The sequence below is a fragment of the Xyrauchen texanus genome, chromosome 42, assembly GCF_025860055.1.
Source record: "Xyrauchen texanus isolate HMW12.3.18 chromosome 42, RBS_HiC_50CHRs, whole genome shotgun sequence".
Classification (NCBI taxonomy): Eukaryota; Metazoa; Chordata; class Actinopteri; order Cypriniformes; family Catostomidae; genus Xyrauchen; species Xyrauchen texanus.
The window spans coordinates 20,715,532-20,738,442 of NC_068317.1; the positions used below are offsets into that span (position 1 = coordinate 20,715,532).

Consider the following 22,911-nt stretch of genomic DNA (forward strand, 5'->3'; position numbering starts at 1 on the left):
AAATTATCCCAGCATTCCTGTAAAAAATTTATTTACCAGCATTTGGGTTGAATAAATAACCATTTGCTGGGTTACAATGAACAACCCATCAAGCTGGGTTTGTTTAGACCAGCGTGTGTTCTGTCCACTGATTGTACAGCTCAGTTATCTGAGTTACTGTAGACTCTGTCAGTTCTAACCAGTCAAGCCTGTTGATCTCTCACATCAACAAGGCATTTCCATCCACAGAACTGCCGCTCACTGAATGTTTTTGGCACCATTCTGAGTCTGTTGTGTGTGAAAATCCCAGGAGATCAGCAGCTACAGAAATACTCAAATCAGCCCTGCATCTGGTACATGCCACAGTCCAAATGAGATCACTCCCCATTGTGATGGCTGATGTGAACATTAGGCCTACTTGAAGCACCTGACATGAAAAATCTGCATGATTTTATGCACTGCACTGATGCCACATGATTGCTGATCATATAATGGCATGGATGATTGTTGGTGCCAGATAGGTTTGTGTATTTCTGTAACTGCTGATCTCCTGAGATTTTCACACACAACAGTCTCTAAAATTTACTCTGAATGGTGTCAAACACATCCAGTGAGCGGCAGTTCTGTGGACGGAAATGCGTTGTTGATAAGAGAGGTCAACGAAGAATAGAGAATGAAGAAGGATGTTGCTATTTTGGCGGCACAAGGGGGACCTACAATATTAGGCAGGTGGTTTTAATGTTGTGGCTGATCGGTGTATTTCACTGACACTTTCTCGACGAAAGTTGGTTAACAAGTCCACTAACATTTGAGAGAATATAACACATTATATACTGAAATGAGTTGGGTTAATTTCACTGTCTGTTTAGGCTAGTTTTAAACATATTTTGTACTTCTATAGCTAATGCCTTTTTAAGGTTTAACATTTAAATTCTGGGTCTGGGAAAAGGTTAAAATACTCAAATCTTCCCATAAAAGACATTTGAAGGCATGGCATTTTTTATTTTGTATTATTAAAGTCAGTGTTAATGTAGGCCCAACCATTGTTTTATAAAAACACAAGATGAAATCTCTCAATAATAATCATAATAAAACCCTAGGACATAGGCCTATGTGCTTGAAGATAAAAAAAAAAGCACCCAATATAACTTCCAAGCAAACGAGAAGTCACGGTGCCCAGATCAATGGCGTAGGCTATATCATGCTTTATTTGTGCATACATTTCTCAATTATAGTTTCAATCATTATAGCGATTACGCTTTAAATTAATTCCCTAATGACTCCACATGTGAACTGCAGCAGAGCTCGGGTCGTACCCAGCATGCACAGTAGAGCTATTAGCGCTTAGCTGAACAGAAGACAACAACAACAGCATGATCCATACTGATGGGATAGTAGGCCAGCTATGGACCCCGATAACATGTAGCAATTCGTAGCAACAAACGCGTGGATCTTGCTGACTTGAAGATACCGATTTTATTGCTAAACGTACAGTAAGGTGCTTATTGTTTCTCAAGTGCTTTGAAAAACACACAGCTGCTGAGTTCTCGACTTGAGTCTCTCTATGTACGAGCGTCTTCCGGCGGGAGCAGCAGAAGCAGAGGTGCCATGAACAGTGGACTCCCCGCTTCAGCTGCTCCGCTCGGGGGTGTCGGTATACCTGGTGTGAAGGTGAAATTCTGCCGCTACTATGCGAAAGACAAGACTTGTTTTTACGGAGATGAATGCCAGTTTCTGCACGAGGACCCGTCTATGGCGAGCTTTTCGCTGCTCGGCGGTTGTGCTGGTGCTGGAGGAAGCCCCGTCTCTTTATCTCTGACCGGAGGAGCGATGACTGCGGCGGGTTACGCGCTCGGAGGCAGCGCGGCCAGCGGCTCTCCGGCGAACGTTCCCAAAAAGAGTGATTCTCTCGGTCCCACAGTAACGGCTTTGGATGGTCAACTGTTGTCCAGTGAGTTTGCTCTGAGGCCTAACGCATCCTCTCTCCGGTTGCTGTTGTTGTCGAGTCGCGCGGCGGCTTATGTGTAAACCGAGGCCGCGGATTTAGCGCGGCCTATCTCTCGCCACCAAAACAACACGGGAAGCAACATGTCACCCCATAGTAACAAAGCACGAAAATACTAGAACAATGTAAGGAAAACGTCTAGTTAATGCTTATTTTTACTAAACGCGTTAAGTGTTTGAGCACTAGATAGGATATGTTATTGTTCACTGTGTAAACGGAAACCTCATTGTAAACTACTATAATAGCAAACACCTCGTTAGCCAGTGTTTTGATGACGCTTTTTATGCTTAACATGATGAGTCTGAGTGCATTTGGATTTTGGAACATAGGTTGCGAAAATGGATCAGGTGTTTCTCGGTGTGCAACAATACATCTAGCAATGTTACAAGGTAGCTACATTGTTACTCATAATCGTATAAAAATACGCCCACAAATATAGGCTAAAAATATGCATTTAATCACAATGTCAGCGCATCGCTTCAAATAAAGATGGTCGGATTTAATTCGTAAAAGTGCGTTTAGCGCGTCGACTGACAAAATGTTGACGTCCTCCACACGCTGCTTTCTGATTGGCTGTTGAGTTATCAATAGGGCTCTCTGCTTCGTGCAGCTCCCAAGACCTTGCTGGAGTTTTCAGGGGAAATTCTGTGGAAAACTCGTCAGTTGCTTTCAGCAGAGCATATTAATCTTTTAAAACACTAAAAACATACTACAACAGCCTTTTATCACAGCAGTGCATTATTTGAATTATTTATATGTTTAGTTCTAAAAGGACTTGCATAGGATTTAATATTTTGTAAACACAAAGTAGTCGCATGTTTGCTTGCTTTATTACAGTCCCTGGAATGGAGGGAGGTGCTCTGACTGATGCCAGTCTGACCAACTCGTACTTCAGCAGCACCTTTATTGGGGTAAATGGGTTTGGAGTCCCAGCAGAATCCAAGTATTCAATGATGCAGGTAACTAACAGCATAAGTGTCTGTGTATGCTGATACATTAGAAAAGAATGGAAGCAACTGGGTCAGACCAAATGAGCACAGACAGTGACCGTTAATTTGTCCATGATAATGTTTTCAGAGGATGACGAGCAGCAGCAGCTCTCCAAGTCTGCTAAACGATGGAGCCAAGAACTATAGCCACGGCACTCATGGTGAGTTAAGAATTGTTTGAAAGTTTTTGTAGTAGCTATAAAGCCATACTGATGGGATGTAAAGCTCTTCTGTTCTGTGACCTCCTGTTTAGATCCAGTCAATTCCCCAACGTCATCTCTCTTCAGTGATTTTGGTGCTTTGAGCATGTCACAAAGGAGAAAAGTGAGTTTGGTGCTTTGAGCATGTCACAAAGGAGAAAAGTGAGTGTCTCATAAACAAATTTTTTTTTTGGTCACTCACACCCTGTGTTAAGAAATTTGCTGGGTTTGTGGGGACCTGGGTAGCTCAGCGAGTATTGATGCTGACTACCACAACTGGAATCGCAAGTTCGAATCCAGGGTGTGCTAAATTACTCCAGCCTGTTCTCCTAAGCAACCAAAATTGGCCGGATGTTAGGGAGGGTAGAGTCACATGTGGTAACCACCTCATGGTCACAAATGAGTGTTCTTGCTCTCAATGGGGCATGTCGTAAGTTGTGCATGGATCGCGGAGAGTCCACATGCTGGTAGTCTCCACGGTGTCATCCACAAAGAGCCATGTGAAAAGATGTATGGATTGACTAACTGAGACATGTCCTCCACAACCCTGATTGAGGTGAGTAACCGTGCCACCACGAGGACATACTAAGTAGTGGGAATTGGGCATTCCAAATTGGGAAGAAAAGGGGATAAAAAAAAAAAAATGGCTGGGTTTTTTGTTGACTGAGAAAGATTGCATATATTTCTGACAGATTTCAAAAAGACTTGAGGAAAAACAAATCGTAATTTCATGCTGCTTAAATTGCTTAGACTTTTTGAAGGTGAAGAGTAAAAGCGTTATGGGTCCATTTATGACTGTGGCTGTCTTGTGGTTCATTTGCAGGCTCCTAACCCTACAGCCAGTGAATTTGTCCCTAAAGGGGCCCCACGAATGGCCTCCATGTCTCAGACAACTGTGCCAGCCTTCGCCTCCCCCATCTTCTCTCATCCTGGTCTGGGCAACTCTGTGGCTGCTCTTGCACCTGGTCAGTGATTCACGGCAAAAGTAAAAAATATCACCATGGGTTTTGCCATTTTATTTTTTTCTTAGTTTTTCTTGAACACTCACTTAAAGTCCCTTTTAAGGCACTTCCATTCACTCTGTAGCCTTCTTGGTAAAGCTCAAGGATGTGATTTTTGATTGGGCTATAATATGCCTTTTTTTGGGATAGGTATGTCCCTCTCAGCTGGGTCATCTCCTCTCCATTCCCCCAAAATCACGCCTCACACTTCCCCAGCCCTGCGACGACGCAGCCACACGCCCAACCCTAACCCAGCCAATTACATGGTGCCCACCACTGTATCTGACAAGGGGGGTGGAGCCCACATAATTCAGAAGGAGACTGTGGGCGGGACCACATACTTCTATACTGATAACACTCCTGCTCCCTTGACCGGAATGGTATGCTCCATATAAATCAGGATTTACAGAGAGCTGTTATTGCCTTTACCTGATTAAAATGATCGATGTACCGATCATCACATTTTCAGGTGTTCCCGACGTATCACATGTATCCCCAAACAGCACCTCATGTGGCGTACATGCAGCCGAAAGCCAATGCGCCATCTTTCTTTATGGCTGATGAACTCCGACAGGTGATCTAACATTTCTCCCCCTCATCTGTCCATTTTTGTCTGTATTGCGACACAATGTTTTGATTTTTCTAACAACAAAACTATTTTTTTGTGTGACACTCATTTATGTCTCTTTTTGTAGGAGCTGATTAACAGGCATTTGATAACAATGGCACAGATAGATCAGTCTGAGAACCCTGGTAAGGATGTGGTTTGTCTTGTGTCGGTGTGGTATGTCAACGTTGTTCTTGTTGTTTTTATTGGACAATGTGACTTCTAACTGTTATAATGTCTTTTTTGTGGTCAATGCATCTGGATTTACCTGGTGTCTGAAAAGAAAACCACATCCTTTTTGTCTCAGTCTTTTTTAATAGTTTTGAAGTGTGCATGGGCTAAATAATTTTATACATTGACATCCATGGATGTAATGCATCCACATTCTTTGTAAAATTCATATTCTTTGTGAAATGTCTGCCTTGTGTTCTTTTGTAATTCATTTTTTTTGTTATATATTTTTATATTTGAATGTATTACTATTTGTGGTTTATTTTTGGCATAAGTGTGTGAGAAAAGGTATGTTGTATGCTTGAGGTCAAGTGTTTTATATCTCCTCTAGGAGTGCCCTCTGAGTTAGATAGTTACCACAGCCTCTTCCCTCTGGAACCCCTTCCCCCACCCAACCACCTTCAGAAAACCAGCAACTTCAGTTACATCACTTCCTGTTACAAGGCAGTCAACAGCAAAGATGACCTGCCTTACTGCCTCAGGAGGATACATGGTGAGTAGAGGTCGACCGATATTGGTTTTTGCAGGCCGATGCCGATCTTTTGAAATCCGGGTCGGCCGATGGCCGATTAATGCTGCCGATTTATTTTGGCCGATATGTGCTTGTTTTTAACCTCTTATTTGAACCTTTTATTTGAAAGATAAAATGTAACACAAATAATTACTTAAGATAGAAAAAAATCTCTCAACATATACATTTATTGAACACTTGACCAATCTGCACTTGTACACTTAAATTAAAAATGTATAATGTAAAAACATATTGTATAAATAATGTATAACAAATATATTAAATAAACAAAGCAGGTGTTACGAACTGCTCCGAGACACGAAGGTAGAGATCCAAATGCAGCTTTAATTAAGGGGCAATCCAGACATGTAATATTCAGAGCATCCAAGAGAAGCACAGGCATAACTAGGGATGGGAATCGTTAAGGATTTAATGGTATTACTATCTTACCGATACTGCTTATTGATCCGGTACTTTAACGGTATTCTTAACGGTTCTTTTTGTTTATATATACATATATAATATATATATATATATATATATATATGTATATATAAACAAAGATAAATGTTATATAGGCACAGTGATTTAATTTCAGGAAGGTCTACTAACATTACTGTTCAGGTGTGGTCTAAAAAAAATCTAATAAAGTAATCAATTGTAAAATAACACTGCATAGTTTATCATAGATCGATTAATGCTTATTAATGCAGAGGTTATTCATTCAAGAGCTGTAAGTGATTTTCTCTTTGCCTTTTGTTGTTTGATTCGCAGTAATGGCTTAATCGTCAGCATGTTTATTTGACCGCTTCCCCTTTAAGACCGAGTCTAATAGACTCCTGATGCGCCATATTTTCTCCCAACTATTTCCATAATTACGTCCATTTAAGACATAAACTGTGTTTAAGTGAATCTCCAAGCCGGTCGTTTTGACATATTTTTGTGTATAGTTGATCGTTTAGACGTGCACATGGATCCAAAGTAGCCTATAGTTTGCTTGTCTCGTTGTGGTCTGTATCGGAGTGCGCGCCGCCTTGGGAACGGTATCTCTTGCGCTCTTTTTATTATTAAACGTGTCCCGCAATTTAGCAACAGTAGCTAGACTGCATTTTACAACAATCACCGATCGTGCTGATTCTGACGTTAAGTTTGAGTTTTAGGGAGAAATGTCAGTGCACCGCTGTGAAGGGAAGGAAGTTGTGCTAGACAGAATGCGGCTTATGTATAAATATTCTTTTTATAATCTTTGGAAGGCGAAATCTAAAATAAAATCAGACTAATAATCACATATCTAAACCAGGCTACGTTTGAATGTTTAGTTCTGTCACTCATTAAGCGGGGCTCTTGTGCTCGCTGTGCGCGAGATCTCTCTCTGACTGCGAATAGCTATTGCATCACAGACAAATGGTTTCATAGAATTATTATACATAGAAATGGCTGGCGAGATAAAATAACTTTCTCTTTATAGCAATAATAAATGTATTTTCTTAATTTCTCCAGTACCGACAGAAGAACCGGTAACGTCCGAGCTTACCAAAGCCAGTCCTTCACTAGCCTATAGTGCGCTGGTATCTTTTTTTATTAGCCTACTTATTTCTCTGTATTGAGTGACAACCCTCTCAAATATAAGACACACAAACAGAACAAATAAGTCTCAGATTCACTGTCTGTAATTGCTAAATTCTTGCTTACTTATTGTGACATGATAGCAACCCTTCTGCTGTGATAATGCAACTTCAACTACGCTATCAATATCCGAACCGAACCAATATCCGATCCGAAGTAGCCGAACATCATGTCACGTTTTTTCTTGAAGTTGGCAGTAACATATCAAAAGTTTTTAATTAAATATAAAGGAGTTATACAAATTTAATCCTTACTGTTTTCTCCAAGGAACTTAGCTCCTTCCTTAGGCACTGGATGAGGTCTGCTCACTCTGCTGGAAAATGACTGTAGGGGCAGCGTGCGTCGAACACGTGTTCCACAACAACACTAGGCTGCCCACAGATGCGCCTGCCTAATAATCGGCTTGATATACTTGGATATTGGCTGATGCCGATTATGTTAAAAAATGCAAAAAATCGGCCGGCCGATTAATCGGTCGACCTCTAATGGTGAGGCATGAAGTAGTTGCATCTGCTGTAATTCCTTTGGGCTAAGACATTTTGCACGCTTGCACTTTTTTCAAAATGTCATTTTATTTACATTCCATAGACACCCCCCCCCCCCCCATAGACATTAAGTTAAGATGAGAAAAGCTTGCACCATTATTCTAAGGGGAACAAAATCCTTGTAGAATAATAAATTTAGATGCCAAATAAAAAATTGACAAGTGCAAAAATGAATGGTGACAAGACGTTTTTGGGTTTTGCCCTTTATTGGGGTAAATTGGGTTTTTGTGCATTTTATTTATTTTTTCTTATATTTATCACAAAATGTTTTAAAAAAGAGCTGAAATACAAATTAAGATCTTTATCTTGGCAGTACAAGGGACACCTTGTGTCTTGTGAAATCCAGTTCAGTTTACTAACCATATTTATAACTGTGGAAAAATGTGTGTGTGTTTACATGAGCAGGCTTCAGGTTGGTGAACACCAAGTGTATGATGCTGGTAGACATGTGGAAGAAGATTCAGCATTCCAATACTGTGACCCTTCGGGAGGTTTTCACCACCAAAGCATTTGGAGACCACTGTAAGGATTGGTGTATTTTTGTGTGTAAATGCACACATTTTCATCCAGCATAATTTTGATCTACTTTGCCATGATGCATTTGGTTGTCATTACTGTGTCATGAAAAATTTCATAAATCTTAAATTCCAGGCCTGGAATGGATTCAGAATAAACAAAATCCCAAAAAAGTCTCTAATAGTGACTGTTCTAGTTTTTCAAGTTGTGCTTCTCACTAAAATATTTCAGCGTTAGAAATTGCTGTTTGTGAGTGCAACGTCAGTTAGATGATTTAAAAAAAATCCTTTTCCAATAATCATGAATGACTAGTGAAAGTCCAGGAAAAAATAATGTAAACTTAATGGTCAAAATGTGTTTGAACCCTGAGGATGATCATGACTTTCCTTTCCAGCATTGGTATTCTCCTATGACTTCCATGCGGGGGCTGAGACAATGTTCAGTAGGCACTTCAACGATCCGGCAGCAGATTCTTACTTCACAAAAAGAAAGTGGGGTGAGTTGTTCTCTCTTGGCTCTAGTCATTTGCGAGAGTGCATGTGTGTAAAGATACAGGCTTTAGTATGCTAAGTGTGTGGTTGCAATTGCATCTTGGTGACTGTGAAGCGAGGAAAGCGGAAGGAGTGGTTTAAACCGATCCTGCTTCAGGTGGGTTCAGTGCCTGCAAGCTCAGTACTTACAGAGGAAGCAAAACCCAGGGGAGGCATTTAGCTATAAATAGCTGCAGCACATACAACTGAATTAACCACAGTGCACACCCAAACCATAAATTATTTATCTTTAGTAAGAGTTTGTTGTCAGGACATTTGAAAATAAAACACTTTAAAGTGTTTTAGGGCAGTGACATAAGCAATTTAACATGCTATACTCCATCAAAATCTATTTTGAGAGCATTTTTCTGATTTATAGAGTCTCGTTATATTAATATAAATGACTGTGCATTCAGAACGTTTTTCACATTTTGTTTTTGCAGACTTATGTTAAAATGCTTTTAAATTATTTTATATTTTCACATCAATCTACCCTCTATACCCAACAATGACAAAGCAAAAACCAGATTTTTGATAACTTATGAAAATTTATTTTTAAATAAAAAACAGAAATATCACATTGACTTAAGTATTCAGACTCTTAGTATTTAGTAGAAGCACCTTTGGCAATGATTACAGCCTCGGCTTTGGGATATTTGACCGATATCGTTGATATCCGATTACATTGTCCAATCGCCCAGCCATAATATACATTCTTTTAAATTTTTGCGTAAAATCTTTTTGTTAAAGAAAGTTAATGTCTGTGTTAATTGTTAACAATCCAAATGTATTTTAAGTAATTGACAGTAGACATTTTTTTACATTGTGTTAATTTTCCGTGTTGTTCCATTAGGGCAGCATGAGCTCCCTCCTCCACGTCAACATGCAGGCCTGTTACCAGAGTCTCTGATCTGGGCCTACATCGTCCAGCTGAGCTCAGCACTGCGCACCATTCACACAGCTGGCCTGGCCTGCAGAGTCATGGACACCAGCAAGATCCTCATCACTGGAAAAACACGGTACACTACACATCTAACACAAAACTGCGTTTATGTTACTGCATGAATGGAAAACGATGGAATATCTGATAAATAATCAACAAACTAAAGCAGAGACTAGAATCTTCTTGATGGCCATAGTTCACCAAACATGTCAAACAGAGATGGGACCAGGTTCTGTGAAGCCTCAGAACAAGGCCAGTGATTATGTTCGCTAGCCAGAAATGGTGAATGGAGAAGTTTGTTTTTAGTTAGTTTTTTTCTCTTCCTTTAATACACAAACACTACCTGTTTATCTGCTCTTCTCAGCAGCATTTGGACAAAAAACTGCACATGCAAACAAAGACACTGCTAAATGTCTGTTGTTTTTTTCATAGGTTACGAGTCAACTGTGTTGGAATGTTTGATGTCTTAACATTTGACAATAGTCAGACCAACCACCTGGCGCTTATGCCCCAGTACCAGGTACTGAATGTCTCCTTTACAACACAGTCTGTTACTGCTATCACAAAGTTTTATGTCTTGCATGTTTACAGATACGGCATATCTGCATGTAATCATATTATACAGTGGAAGTCAGAAGTTTACATACACTTAGGTTGAAGTAATTAAAACAAATTTTTTAACCACTCCACAGATTTAATATTGGCAAACTACAGTTTTGGCAAGTCGTTTAGGACATCTACTTTGTGCATGACACAAGTAATTTTTCCAACAATTGTTTACAGACAGATTATTTCACTTTTTATCGACTATATCACAATTCCAGTGGGTCAGAAGTTTACATAAACTAAGTTTACTGTGCCGTTTAAGCTGCTTGGAAAATTATTGAAAATTATGTCAAGCCTTTAGACAATTAGCCAATTAGCTTCTGATATGAGGTGTACTAAATTGGAGGTTTACCTGTGGATGCATTTTAAGGCTTACCTTAAAACTCAGTGCCTCATTGCTTGCCATCATGTGAAAATCAAAAGAAATCAGTCAAGACCTCAGAAAAAAATTGTTGACCTCCACAAGTCTAGTTCATCCTTGGGAGCAATTTCGAAACACCTGAAGGTACCACATTCATCTGTACAAACAATAGGATGCAAGTATAAACACCATGGGACCACACCGCCTTCATACCTCTCAGGAAGGAGATGCATTCTGTCTCTTAGAGATGAACATGGTTTGGTGTGAGAAGTGCAGATCAATACCAGAACAACAGCAAAGGACCTTGTGAAGATACTGGAGGAAACAGGTAGACAAGTATCTATATCCATAGTAAAACGAGTCCTATATCGACATAACCTGAAAGGCTGGTCAGCAAGGAAGAAGCCAATGCTCCAAAACCGCCATAAAAAAAAAACTGACTACAGTTTGCAAGTGCACATTAGAACAAAGGTCTTACTTTTTGGAGAAATGTCCTCTGGTCTGATGACAAAAATTGAACTTTTTTGCCATAATGACCATTGTTATGTTTGGTGGAAAAAGGGTGAGGTTTGCAAGCCGAAGAACACCATCCCAACCATGAAGCATGGGGCTGGCACCATCATGTTTTGGGGGTGATTTGCTGCAGGAGGAACTGGTGCACTTCACAAAATAGATTGCATCATAAGGAAGGAAAATTATGTGGATATATTGAAGCAACATCAAGACATGAAGTTAAAGCTATGGGTCTTCCCAATACATATACGTACATACACTCACCTTCATACATACACACACGTAGTGCAAATCTATTACAATCTGTTATATAAAGAACAAAAAACAGTATATTATGTACAGAGCAATGTAAGTAATGGCAGAAGTGGATATGTTGGATAATATAAATAGAATTAAACTGTGTATTGCACATAATTATTGCTCAATGGGGCAATTTAATTGTTCATTAGATAGTTTTTTCCCTCAGGCTATCTGTTCCTGTGTCTGACGGTTCTGGTGTTCAGAGCTCTGAAGCGTCGGCCAGAAGGCAACAGTTCAAAAAGGTAGTGGGCTGGGTGAGTGGGGTCCAGAGTGATTTTACCAGCCTTTTTCCTCACAATGGACAATGACCCCAAGCATACCTCCAATTTGTGGCAAAATTACTTGTGGACAACAAAGTCAAGGTATTGGAGTGGCCATCACAAACCCCTGACCTCAGTCTGATAGAAATTTCTGGGCATATCTAAAGTGTTTGCAAGCAAGGAGGCCTACAAACCTGACTCCGTTACACCAGTTCTGTCTGGAGGAATGGGCCAAAATTATAGCAAATTATTGTAAGATGCTTGTGGAAGCCTACCCAATACATTTGACCCAAGTTAAACAATTTAAAGGCAATGTTACCAAATACTAACAAAGTGTATGTAAACATCTTACCCACTGGGAATTTGATGAAAGTAATAAAAGCTGAAATAAATAATTCTCTACTATTATTCTGACAGTTTATAGTACATTCATAAATAAAGTAGTGATCCTAACTGACCTAAGACAGGGAATGTTTTAAAAAAAAAAAAAAAGGAATTTAAATGTATTTGGCTAAGGTGTATGTAAACTTCTGTCTTCAACTGTATGTAGTAATATTTAGAAGGTTGTGGAATAGGGCTGTACATTTCTGAGTCTTGTGATTGAGTAAACACAATATTGTGTTTACTAAATTTAATCCTCTATGATTGTGATCAAGGTGATGCACTAAAAAATTAGTCTAATACTACATTTTAGCACTGCTTCTTTTATATCTTGGAAAATAATATCTACTGTTCCTGCCCACTTGCTCACATTTAATATTGCATTGTGATTCATCATAATACTGTATGTTATGTATTGTGAGATACTACTACATGGCAACTGTGCACTTGTCAGTTTTATGTGGGGTGTTATATTGGATGGTGTTTATTTTAATTGTTTGCAGTTGTTTTCGGAAACATGTTGAGTGTCATGATTTGTGTTTGTTGTTACACTTTGGGTCTAAACACATTGGTTTCAGAAGATGTTTGTTTTTGTGTCTGCTCTCAATCAGCAAGCAGATCTTGTCTCCTTGGGGAAGGTGGTGTTGGCTCTGGCGTGTAACACTCTAGCTGGCATTCAGAGAGAGAATCTGCAGAAAGCCATGGAGCTGGTGTCCATCAACTACTCATCTGACCTTAAGAACCTCATACTGTGGGCAATTTATCTCTTTCACTTGCACACACATTTTTACAGCCTAAATGACCTCAAAGTTGTCAACCACAAATGGCAGATTGGTTAATGTATGCATACACTCATACAGTGGGGGAGGGGGTTCAAAGCTGTGAGTTTGCACTGAAATTATAGGATTCAAGAAGTTATTTAAAGCTCAAGTGCGTTACTTTTTTCTGTTAAAATACTTTTTTGTAGTTCTCTTTCTATGTAGAGACAACTATAAGTAAATCATTTGTATGTTAATTTTCTTAAACTGTAAACACTGGCTATATAAAACCCACTCTGTTTGTTTTGAGCAACCCGTCCAGTCTGACACAAGAACATTGACTTAACCAATGCTGTGAGTTTGGGGTGGGACCAGGGGTTGTGTTATCAAAAATCCTCCATTTACCATTTAAAAAAAAATAATTACATAAAATATTGACTGCAAATTTTAACAGTTTTAACCAAGTGCAGCAGTTTTGACTTTACGGTCTCTCACACACACTCCAGTTGTGTGTGTCCCTTGTTTATTGCCTGGTAGTATTAAGATATGTATTAACAGGCACCATCACCATTAACACCTGGTAATATTTGTCTCTTTTGACCAATTGCGTTCAGATTTCAAAGAGAGGGTCTCTGAATTAATGACCGCATGCATCAATCATTATGTTAGTGTATTAATGCATGATTCGTTTGCTACTTTATTATCATAAAATGCAATAATGTATTATAATAAAATGAAAGTGCAAAAAAGAAAAAAAGCAGTGCATCGTTTCTGCCAATTACTTGCATTTAATCTAAAAACAAACTTTACTTTTAGAGCAGAATTGTCCGTTATTTTAGAGTACCTGTACTAGAGCTTCAGAGAGGTGTGTGCTTCTCATCTGTTACACTTTATTGTTCGTGTGTATGCTTAGTTTCATATATTCCGATTGGAAGTTGGTTTCCTTTTAAAAGCTGCACATAACCAGTAAAGTTTAAAATCCTGTTTTAGCGCAGCAGTTGATTGACAGGTAGAACTTTCACCCAAGAACTCCTTGGCTTCACTTGACTTGTGCTTTGAGAATCAAACAATATATAATTTTAGCCTATCCATATTCATGTACAGTAAATGCTATTATAATAGATGCTACGCCCCTGAATGTAGGACGTATATGATTAAAACAAGAATGACAGATAAAAATAGACCATGATGAAATTTTACAACTCAAGTCATCAGAGTGATGGGTAAAGATTTTTTTTCTAGCGCAACCTGTGGATGGGACTATCTTTTTGTTTCGATCAACAGCAGACTGGGGATGTTTTTGAAAACCTCCTTAAACAATGAATTTTTTTTTTTTTAAATTCTGTTCAGTGATGTAGAAATTACATCAGCTTTAAATATAAAAATAAACAAAGGTTTAGCATTTTTTAAGTCTTAAGAAACATTGTTGCAAAAATGAAGTTGATCTGCATTATTTCTAGGTCAGTAATTGAATAAGCAAATTTGTGACGTTGACCATGTTAACTACAGTACTTTTTACAAAAGGTCAGATTTCCTTGCTTTCGTTAAAGCTCTTTGAAACATTCTTCAGTCATGCTGGGATAGCATGGATTATCAAGTTCTGCACAAACTTGTGGAGTCCACGCCAGCATGGCTACATGGTGTCATTAAAGCAAAAGCATTTTTGCATTATAAAGCATGTCATTAAAGGAATTCTAAAATTCATGTCTAAAATTTTAATGCAACTTTTCACTGAATTTATAGTGATAATATAATTTGTAACAAACATTTTAAATTAGAAAAATATTTCCTGTTGTAGTCTCTGATATGCTCATGTTTGTAGCCCCACTTCCACACTTATACGCACGTTTGCTCATGTTGTTTTTGTTTGTTTACGATTCTCTTTCAGGTACCTGCTCTCAGAACAGAGCCGTCTGCGCAGCGTCAATGACATCATGCCAATGATTGGAGCACGGTTTTACACTCAACTTGATGCCTCGCAAATGAGGAATGATGTAATTGAGGAGGACTTGGCTAAGGTACTTCAGCACATACACAACCTTGAGGACCCTGCTACGCAGTTAAAGGGATAGTAAATTAAAACATTTTCACTTTTGGGTGAACTAGCTCATGTTGTTCCAACTTGTATGACTTCTGTGCATTACAAAAGGAAATTTCAGAGAATGTTAGATTTAGTGATTCTCTTTCATTGCAGGGAAAATAGATGCAATGAGTGACTGAGTCTAACATTCTGCTTTAACTTCTTTTGTGTTCCATGGAAGAAATTCATATGGGGTTGGAGCAACATGAGGGGGAATAAATGATGACAGAATTTTGGTGAACTATCCTTAAGTTCAACAATAATGATGATCAGTTGATAGCTAGAAGGGTAGGGGAGGTGTGAATGTAGTAGATATTTTGGAATTGTTTCCCCTGTTCTCTCTTCTGTTTCTGTTGACCTCTCACATCAGATGTGTGAGCCACTTCAGCACCACCCTCCTATATGAACAAACACATGTTTTTGCATCTAACTCTGGATATAAAAGAGGTTTAAATATAGCCTGGTTTCTCGAAGTTCCTCATTTTATAATCTGTGCAAAGGAGCCTTATTTATGCAAACAAAGAACAAACTTCAGTTACATTCAGTTTGTAACTTTGCACATTTTCTCTGCTGGGCTTGGATATTAAAGACCCCATAAAATCAAAACAGAGTTTTGTCGGTTTAAGTTTATGGGTGTTTGATTAAGAGGCCATCTGAATGCTAGTGTACTCCTAAAAGTTGGTAAAATACATTTAGTCTCATTCATTTAAACGCCGACTGTCTCTCTGAGCCACACCCAGAGCAGCTCCTGAAGAGTGGGTGAAAATAGCCCGCTTCTGAAGTTCTGTGATTCATGTGCCATATACAGATGTTTGAACCAACTCCTATGAAATTCTAAACAAGGATTTCGGTTGCCTGCAGGGGTTCTAAAAACAACAGTGTATATGTAAAATCGACCAAAAAAAACAAAATAGATGCAGTATTCGAAAATATTTTGATATATTATTTTTCATGTTAAGATATTAAAGGAAATCTTATACCCCTATTTTTTGATATGATTCCAATTTAAATATAAATAAACAATTAATATAGACAATTATTTGTTTGACAATTTTCCAGGTAAATTTCATAATTATGACAACTCTAGCATTAACAAGTAGCAAATCATGGTTCATGGCTGTGATGTAAGGACAAGGCCTTTTTTATGTCCTGCTCAAGCATCCGGTTTTTGAAGAAAAACGATGTCCTTTGATGTTTATGGACTGATGAGGATGACGCCAGATACAGATTTCATCTAATTTAATCGTGTAATTTTATTCAATTTTGTTGTTTGTTGTTTTTTTTTTTACATGCAAAGTGTTTCATTGCGTCTTTACAGGAGGTTCAAAATGGGCGATTGTTTCGCATACTGGCAAAACTGGGAACCATCAATGAGAGACCAGAGTAAGTGTGATATAACAATGACAATAGTGAGCTCTCCAGATACGACCCCTCTCAATTCATTCTGTACCTATTTATAGGACACTTTAAACAATATAATCTTGTAGGTTCCAGAAGGACCCAACATGGTCTGAGACTGGTGATCGTTATCTGCTGAAGCTCTTCAGGGATCACCTGTTTCACCAGGTAACTGAGGCAGGCACACCCTGGATCGACCTCAGCCACATTGTATCCTGTCTCAATAAGGTGAGCTTGGTTTCCTTGAAATAACTCTGTGTATATGTGCATATCTATATGTGTATTAATTGCTAGGGTCTTGCTTGATGGTTGCTGTAAAAAAAAAAACACTCCCCCAAGTATGCATATGATGGTATTCGGTTATACGGTAGATCACGGAAAATAGCATGCATAATATTGTTATCGTGGGCACTTAAAAATACCGTAAATAATTCTAGATATTTTTTTTGTCTTCGTTTTTTCGTCATTTTGGTAACATTTTAGATTTTTTAAATTTTGTTAATGTATTACATCAATAAATATGGTGTATTGAAATTGCATATATATACAGTATATTGTTACATGTTTGCCTAATTTGTACTATTTACAATGATGTACTTGGATGTGTAGAACAAGTGCTAAAATAGTACTGTCTCTTTAAGACCTGTGGCAGTGTTAGTAGGGGCAGTAGTGTTTGTTTGGTCGGATGGCTTCTTTGCAGCATCCATGCTATGTGTGATTAGAATTAAATATTTCTTTTGTTGTTATTGATAAATCACTGACTGTAGAGACAATTTAAAATAGATTTTATTAAACAACAAATGATTTACTTGGATCTAGTCTTTGGAATTACATTACATGGAGTCAAAACTTTTACTCTCAGTACACTGTTAAAAGATTTTGGGATTGGAAATCTAAAAAAATTACCAGCCAGTGTCTAATAATTTTTTTGTCCATTTTCAAAATTATTATTTTTTTATTTTATTTTTTAAAACATATATTTTATCATTTACATTTATACAAAAGGACTGCACAGATTTGCCAGTTCTTGCTGTGAAATTTGTCCCCAATCTTCCACCAAGACAATTGCAAGTTCCTGGACATTTCTGGGGGGAATGGCCCTAGGCCTCACCCTCCTATCCAACAGGTCCCAGATGTTTTCAGTGGGGATTGAGGGCTCTTCACTGGCCATGGCAGAATACTGACATGACAGTCATGCACAAAACGAGCAGTATGGCTGGTGGCATTGTCATGCTGGAGGGTCATGTCAGGATGAGCCTGCAGGATTGGTACCACATGAGGAAGTAGGATGTCTTCCCTTTAACACAGTGTTGAGATTGCCTGCAATAAACAACAAACTCAGTCTGATGATGCTGTGAAACACTACCCCGACCATGACGGACCCTCCACCTCCAAATCAATTCCGCTCCAGAGTACAGGCCTCGGTGTAACACTCTTTCCTTCAATGATAAACGCGAGTCCAACCATTACCTCTGATAAGACAAAACCACGACTCATCAGTGAAGAGCACTTTTTGCCAGTCCTTTCTGGTCCAGCGAAGGTGGGTTTGTGGCCATAGTTGATGATGTTGTCAGTGGTGTCTTGTAAGGACCTGCCTTACAACAGGCCTACAAGCCCTCATTCCAGCCTCTCTCAGCCTATTGCAGACATTCCGGGCACTGATGGAGGGATTGTGTGTTCCTGGTGTAACTCGGGCAGTTGTTGTTGCCATCCTGTGCCTGTCTTGCAGGTGTGATATTCGGATGTACCAATCCTGTGCAGGTGTTGTTACATGTGGTCTGCCACTGCGAGGACGATCAGCTGTTCTTCCTGTCTACCTGTAGCGCTGTCCTAGACGTCTCACAGTACAGACCTTGCAATTTATTGCCCGGCCACATCTGCAGTCCTTATGCCTCCATGCAGCATGGCTAAGGGACATTCACGCAGATGAGCAGGGACCCTGGGCATCTTTCTTTTGGTGTTTTTCAGAGTCAGTAGAAAGGTCTCTTTAGTGTCCTTAAAGTTTTTATAACTGTGACCATAATTGCCTACCGTCTGTAAGCTGTTAGTGTCTTAACAACCGTTCCACAGGTGCATTTTCATTAATTGTTTTACAAAGATCTGAATTTTTAAAAAATAATTTTTTTAAATAGTGTCCTGAAAAAGGGGCATTTATTTTTTTTCTGAGTTTATTTGCCCGAGCCTAGATCCAAACGCATGAGCGAGGTCCAGCATATCCGTGAAAGAAACCGTTATTCCTGCAGGATCAGTTTGTCTCCTCCACGCCTCATTATAGTATATCTGAATGTAAATATCATGGTATATCACAATCTAAGTATCAATACAATATTTTGAGAAAAAGTATCGCGATATATCGATATTTGATTGTATCGACACAGCCCTAGACACTCATGCACGGGACAGTCATTGCGTTCAATTCAGCAAGATAAAGGTAAGTTGTGACAGTTCTGCTCGTTTTTTCCCAAACTTTTGGAAAACTGAGAGACAACACACTATGAGAGAACTAGTTGTGACAATGTGACAACTAAGATGACAAAGTGAACACTTGTTGCTATTTGCAGATAATGTGTAGCTTGCTTTCTAGTGACCAGAGAGTAGTTCACAAAAACTCTGCTAGCTACACAGTAATGTTTGCGTCTCTGATTAACAACTAAAATACAGTTGGAATCAGAAAATACTAAGTCCTGTAATTAATAACGGCAATGTGAGGCAATGATGATTTCAATATTAATTTCAAGTTGGAACGCCATGCAGTCGTGCGTTGCCATACAGTGAGAGCGAACTTAAGGTTATTAAAGTTGTAGCTAGTGCTTGCTATGAAGGAAGAAGAAAAAAAACATGCATACTATTATTGCAGCCTAATAGCTAGCTTGAAATAATCTTGTCTAGCCTTACATTAACAATAGCCTCAACAAGACATGGTCTGTCCTGATCTGTTATGATCAGTGGCCCCGTGGCATAATGTCCATTTTTAAACGTTAAGACTTCAACTAAATGTTATATTTGCTTGCTTAAGCGCCGTGTCACCCATGGTGGGTATAGGCGATGTCCTTTGAAATCTGTCGCCATTGCAGTCTGTTTGTTTTTGGCTGAGGCCGAATGATTTTGAATGCATAATGAATGATTTTGCTTTGTGGAAGTATCTGGTTCGTCATCTGGACGCCACCTTTCGGATATTTCCAGGTTGGTCCAGGTAGTGCTGTGAAAGTTTGTATGGGGAGATGGTTCGGATGCATCCACAGGACATGTCCTATCCATTTCCAGCGCTGTAAAGATATTGTGGAGCATAGGGGTTCTTTTATACCACAACTTTCACAGACACGTTCATAGGAAATGTAATCTGCCCAGCTGATTTTGGGTATGCGGCGGAGAAATCTATGGTCGAAGGCCTCTAATTTCTTTAACTGGTTGGCTTTTAAGGGCCATGTTTCTGAGGCATACAGGAGAGTGGCCCGAACAATGGCACAGTAAATTCTGACTTTGGTCTTAAATATTTGAGTGCTGCAAATATGCCAGAAGCCTTTTGTATACGTGATGCTATCTCTTGGCTAAGGTCGCCTGATGGCGGAATGTGACTGCCCAAGTAAATTAACGAGTCCGTTACTTGCATTTCTTCATTATTTATTGTGATTGGTATGACTGGGACAAAGGGGTTGAGGTTTGGATTTTGCACGGTTTAATTTTAGGCCAACAGCCTCAGTCCTTAGAATCACTACAAACAATGATAAACCATATCATCCAGAGGGCAAAGTTACTATTCAGTGCCTGTTTTAAGACATGGTCAATGCAAATGTTGAATAGGCATGGAGAGAGTAGCTTTAAAATTGCTTTAGCAATTATAGTGACATGAAAATGTTATACCTTCTCATGCCTACTCCCAAGTCTCTATGATATTCTGGTCCCTAGATATAGTTTGAGTCCCTCTTTCAACGTAAATCATGCGATTTTTAAAAGTTTTTATTCCCCCATCTGTCTTACGGTCCACCAGGGGAAAATTAAATTTCCGACCACTTAGAAAGGTAAATGCACACTTTCCTCAAGCCAAACAGTGAGGTGTCTTTCATGCCCATAGCACAAGTGAAAGGGGAAGAGTTATGTGCCGAAATGTAATGCAAAGGGTTTAGGAGTTTGTTCAAATGACCCCAAGTAGGAGTTCTTGTAATGGTGATGCATATCTTATACCGTACAGTACTTCAGGACCTTCAGTTTCACCTTTACTTGTCTCACTTGTCTTTATTTCTCATTTTAGCTGGATGCTGGTGTACCAGAGAAGATCAGCCTAGTGTCGCGGGATGAGAAGAGCATGCTTGTGGTGACCTACTCAGACCTGAAGCGTTGCTTTGAGAGCACCTTTCAGGAACTGCTTGCCGCCGCTAACAGTCCGCTGTAGCAACCACCCATCCCCACAGTAGTGGGCTGGAACTGCCTGAAACAGAGCACATTGCACTACAGCCTGGAACTATAGGTGCAGAATGATGATCTCACAACCAGGGCGGAGCCAGCTGGTTGCTCACCTTCAGTCAGATACACTGTTCTGTCCAGAGAAGTCTTTTTTTCTAAAGCATATTTTTTTAGTTTTCTCAACACTGCAGCTGCAGAATTATGAACTGAACTGGAAGCTGTGATATTTTTTTTTTTAGACTCAGGAACAATGTCAGAAATAAGAGACTTCCTGCTTTTATTTAAAAAAAATGTCTTTGGAGGAAGCACAATTTTTTAGGTTCCTTTTTAAGTGATTGTGCGTGTGTGTCCTACAGGGTGCATTGTGGACTGAGGCCTCACACATGAAAAGGAAGAACTAGAAAAACAGATCTTTTTTTTTTTTTTTAACACCATCTCCTTACCCATCTTAATTGAGGTTCTACAAGATGGAACAGACCACTGGTCATTTGTGGTGTTCCTCGCCCAAATTTTTTTGCCTCGATTCTCACTTCGATGGGACAAACCACTGGGATAGTTAACGAGGGGTTGGCAAATCAATTATAGTGACCACTTATGAATGTCTGGCATGAGTTGTAGTGTGCCCCCTGACTGCCATCTCGGAGGTGGTGGGGAGGCATTACTGGTTGTGTGCGGGGGGCATTTAGGGTGGGGGGTGTGATTTCAAATCATTTGCTGGCGCTTACAAAGGGGTGCTCTCTCTCCTCTTGCTATGTAAAATTATGGCATTAATTTCAGAGTTTTGCAACATCCATTTTCATTTTACAGATGCTTTTGAAATGTGACTCAAAATCGGAATAGAAGAGGATGGATTTATGTTGTCTTTTTAGTCAGGATCTCATGATAGGAACCAAATAACTGGACCATGCTAGCTAGAGAAACCAGTTCTGGCATATTGTAGACTGTTCTCTTATACCTCTGTTGTGGAGTATCCCAAGTTTCTACACTCTTTCTTTTACCCTGCCATGCTTCCTCCATTCTTTTCCATATCTCTGTCTCTACCGCCCCTCTCTGGGTCTTCACACTAGTTTTGGTTTGGATATAGTGAATCTCAGTAGAGCTCTCTCGTGTTGATACTGTCATTCCATTTCCGCTCCAAACTGTTGTATAGAGATGCATGATGGGATGTTTACGATCTCTCCTCACTAAAGTGCTCTCTGTGGACCAATCTCATCAGGATGAAAGGGGGGTTTGGGTTAGTTGGGATTGTATTTGGTTTTCTTCATTGTTTTTTTTACAGTTATTTGACCTACAAATTATGTGATGGCAATGTGCTTTAACTGAACCTCTGATCCAAAAAATGGTTCGCTTAAAATGATCCCTGAAAGGAAATAGCCAATGACTGAATGTCTCTGACCTGTCATTGGTGACTTGCCCAGTCCGTGAGTCAAACTGAGGTGGAACGGACAGAGAAGGGTACAGGATACAGCAGGCAGAGCTGCAGTGAGGATGCTGTGAGTTGAATATATTGCTCCTTTTTTGTATCTTCTTTTTAGTATAAAGATCAGTCAGTAAGAAACTTGGTGTACACTGTGCCAAGCCCTTATTCCACTCGAAGTGACATTACAAACACTGATAAATACACGTTACATTCAAAGCCAGCACTGGCAAATCTCATATCATGAACCCAGTTTCCTATGGAATGCACTCCTGTTATAGACACTCGTGCACACACACACACACACACACATACAACGCACTCGTACATGAAGTCCTTCACCATCCCAGTACGTTTTATGCCCTTGTGTTTATAGTCACATTTTTGCAATATTTGTGTGTACAACAGTATTTTAATAAAGAGTAATAAAATATAACATTCATCTGTGTGTTTTTAATTCCTAGAATGACAGCATATGACAAAATACAGCAACAAAAACAGCTCACTGACAAGTATAAAGGACACTTTCACAAATACTGCCCCCCAAGTCATCACAGCATTGAAAAAGCAGTGTTGTCTTTTTAACTCTTTCCCCGCCAGCGTTTTTAAAAAAAAGTTGCCAGCCACCGCCAGGGTTTTTGACGATTTTCGCTAAACTTTAATGGCCCGCAGAATATTTTCTTCCATGAATATATGAAGATGCTATATATCACAATAAAGATCTGAGCCTCTGCTTTTAGGCAAAAAAAAAAA

At 39.3% G+C, this 22,911-nt stretch overlaps 1 protein-coding gene across 4 annotated transcripts; it reads left to right on the forward strand.

The window, feature by feature from the left end:
• The first annotated feature begins 1,223 nt into the window (after positions 1-1,223).
• Positions 1,224-22,769, forward strand: LOC127634822 (PAN2-PAN3 deadenylation complex subunit pan3-like). 4 transcript variants are annotated; one of them, XM_052114506.1, is made up of 18 exons: positions 1,224-1,930; positions 2,822-2,943; positions 3,062-3,134; positions 3,227-3,297; positions 3,997-4,138; positions 4,325-4,554; positions 4,644-4,748; positions 4,870-4,927; positions 5,344-5,505; positions 8,100-8,216; positions 8,605-8,706; positions 9,594-9,759; positions 10,116-10,203; positions 12,716-12,855; positions 14,751-14,880; positions 16,261-16,325; positions 16,430-16,568; positions 20,590-22,769. In XM_052114506.1, the coding sequence occupies exons 1-18, from the start codon at positions 1,588-1,590 to the stop codon at positions 20,728-20,730; spliced, it is 2,394 nt and encodes a 797-aa protein (XP_051970466.1). In that variant the 5' UTR covers positions 1,224-1,587; the 3' UTR covers positions 20,731-22,769. The 4 variants fall into 4 exon arrangements, with proteins under 4 accessions (XP_051970466.1, XP_051970467.1, XP_051970468.1 ...); XM_052114507.1 differs by having other exon boundaries at positions 1,226-1,477; positions 20,590-22,613; XM_052114508.1 differs by having other exon boundaries at positions 1,226-1,472; positions 20,590-22,613.
• The last annotated feature ends 142 nt before the right edge of the window (positions 22,770-22,911 follow it).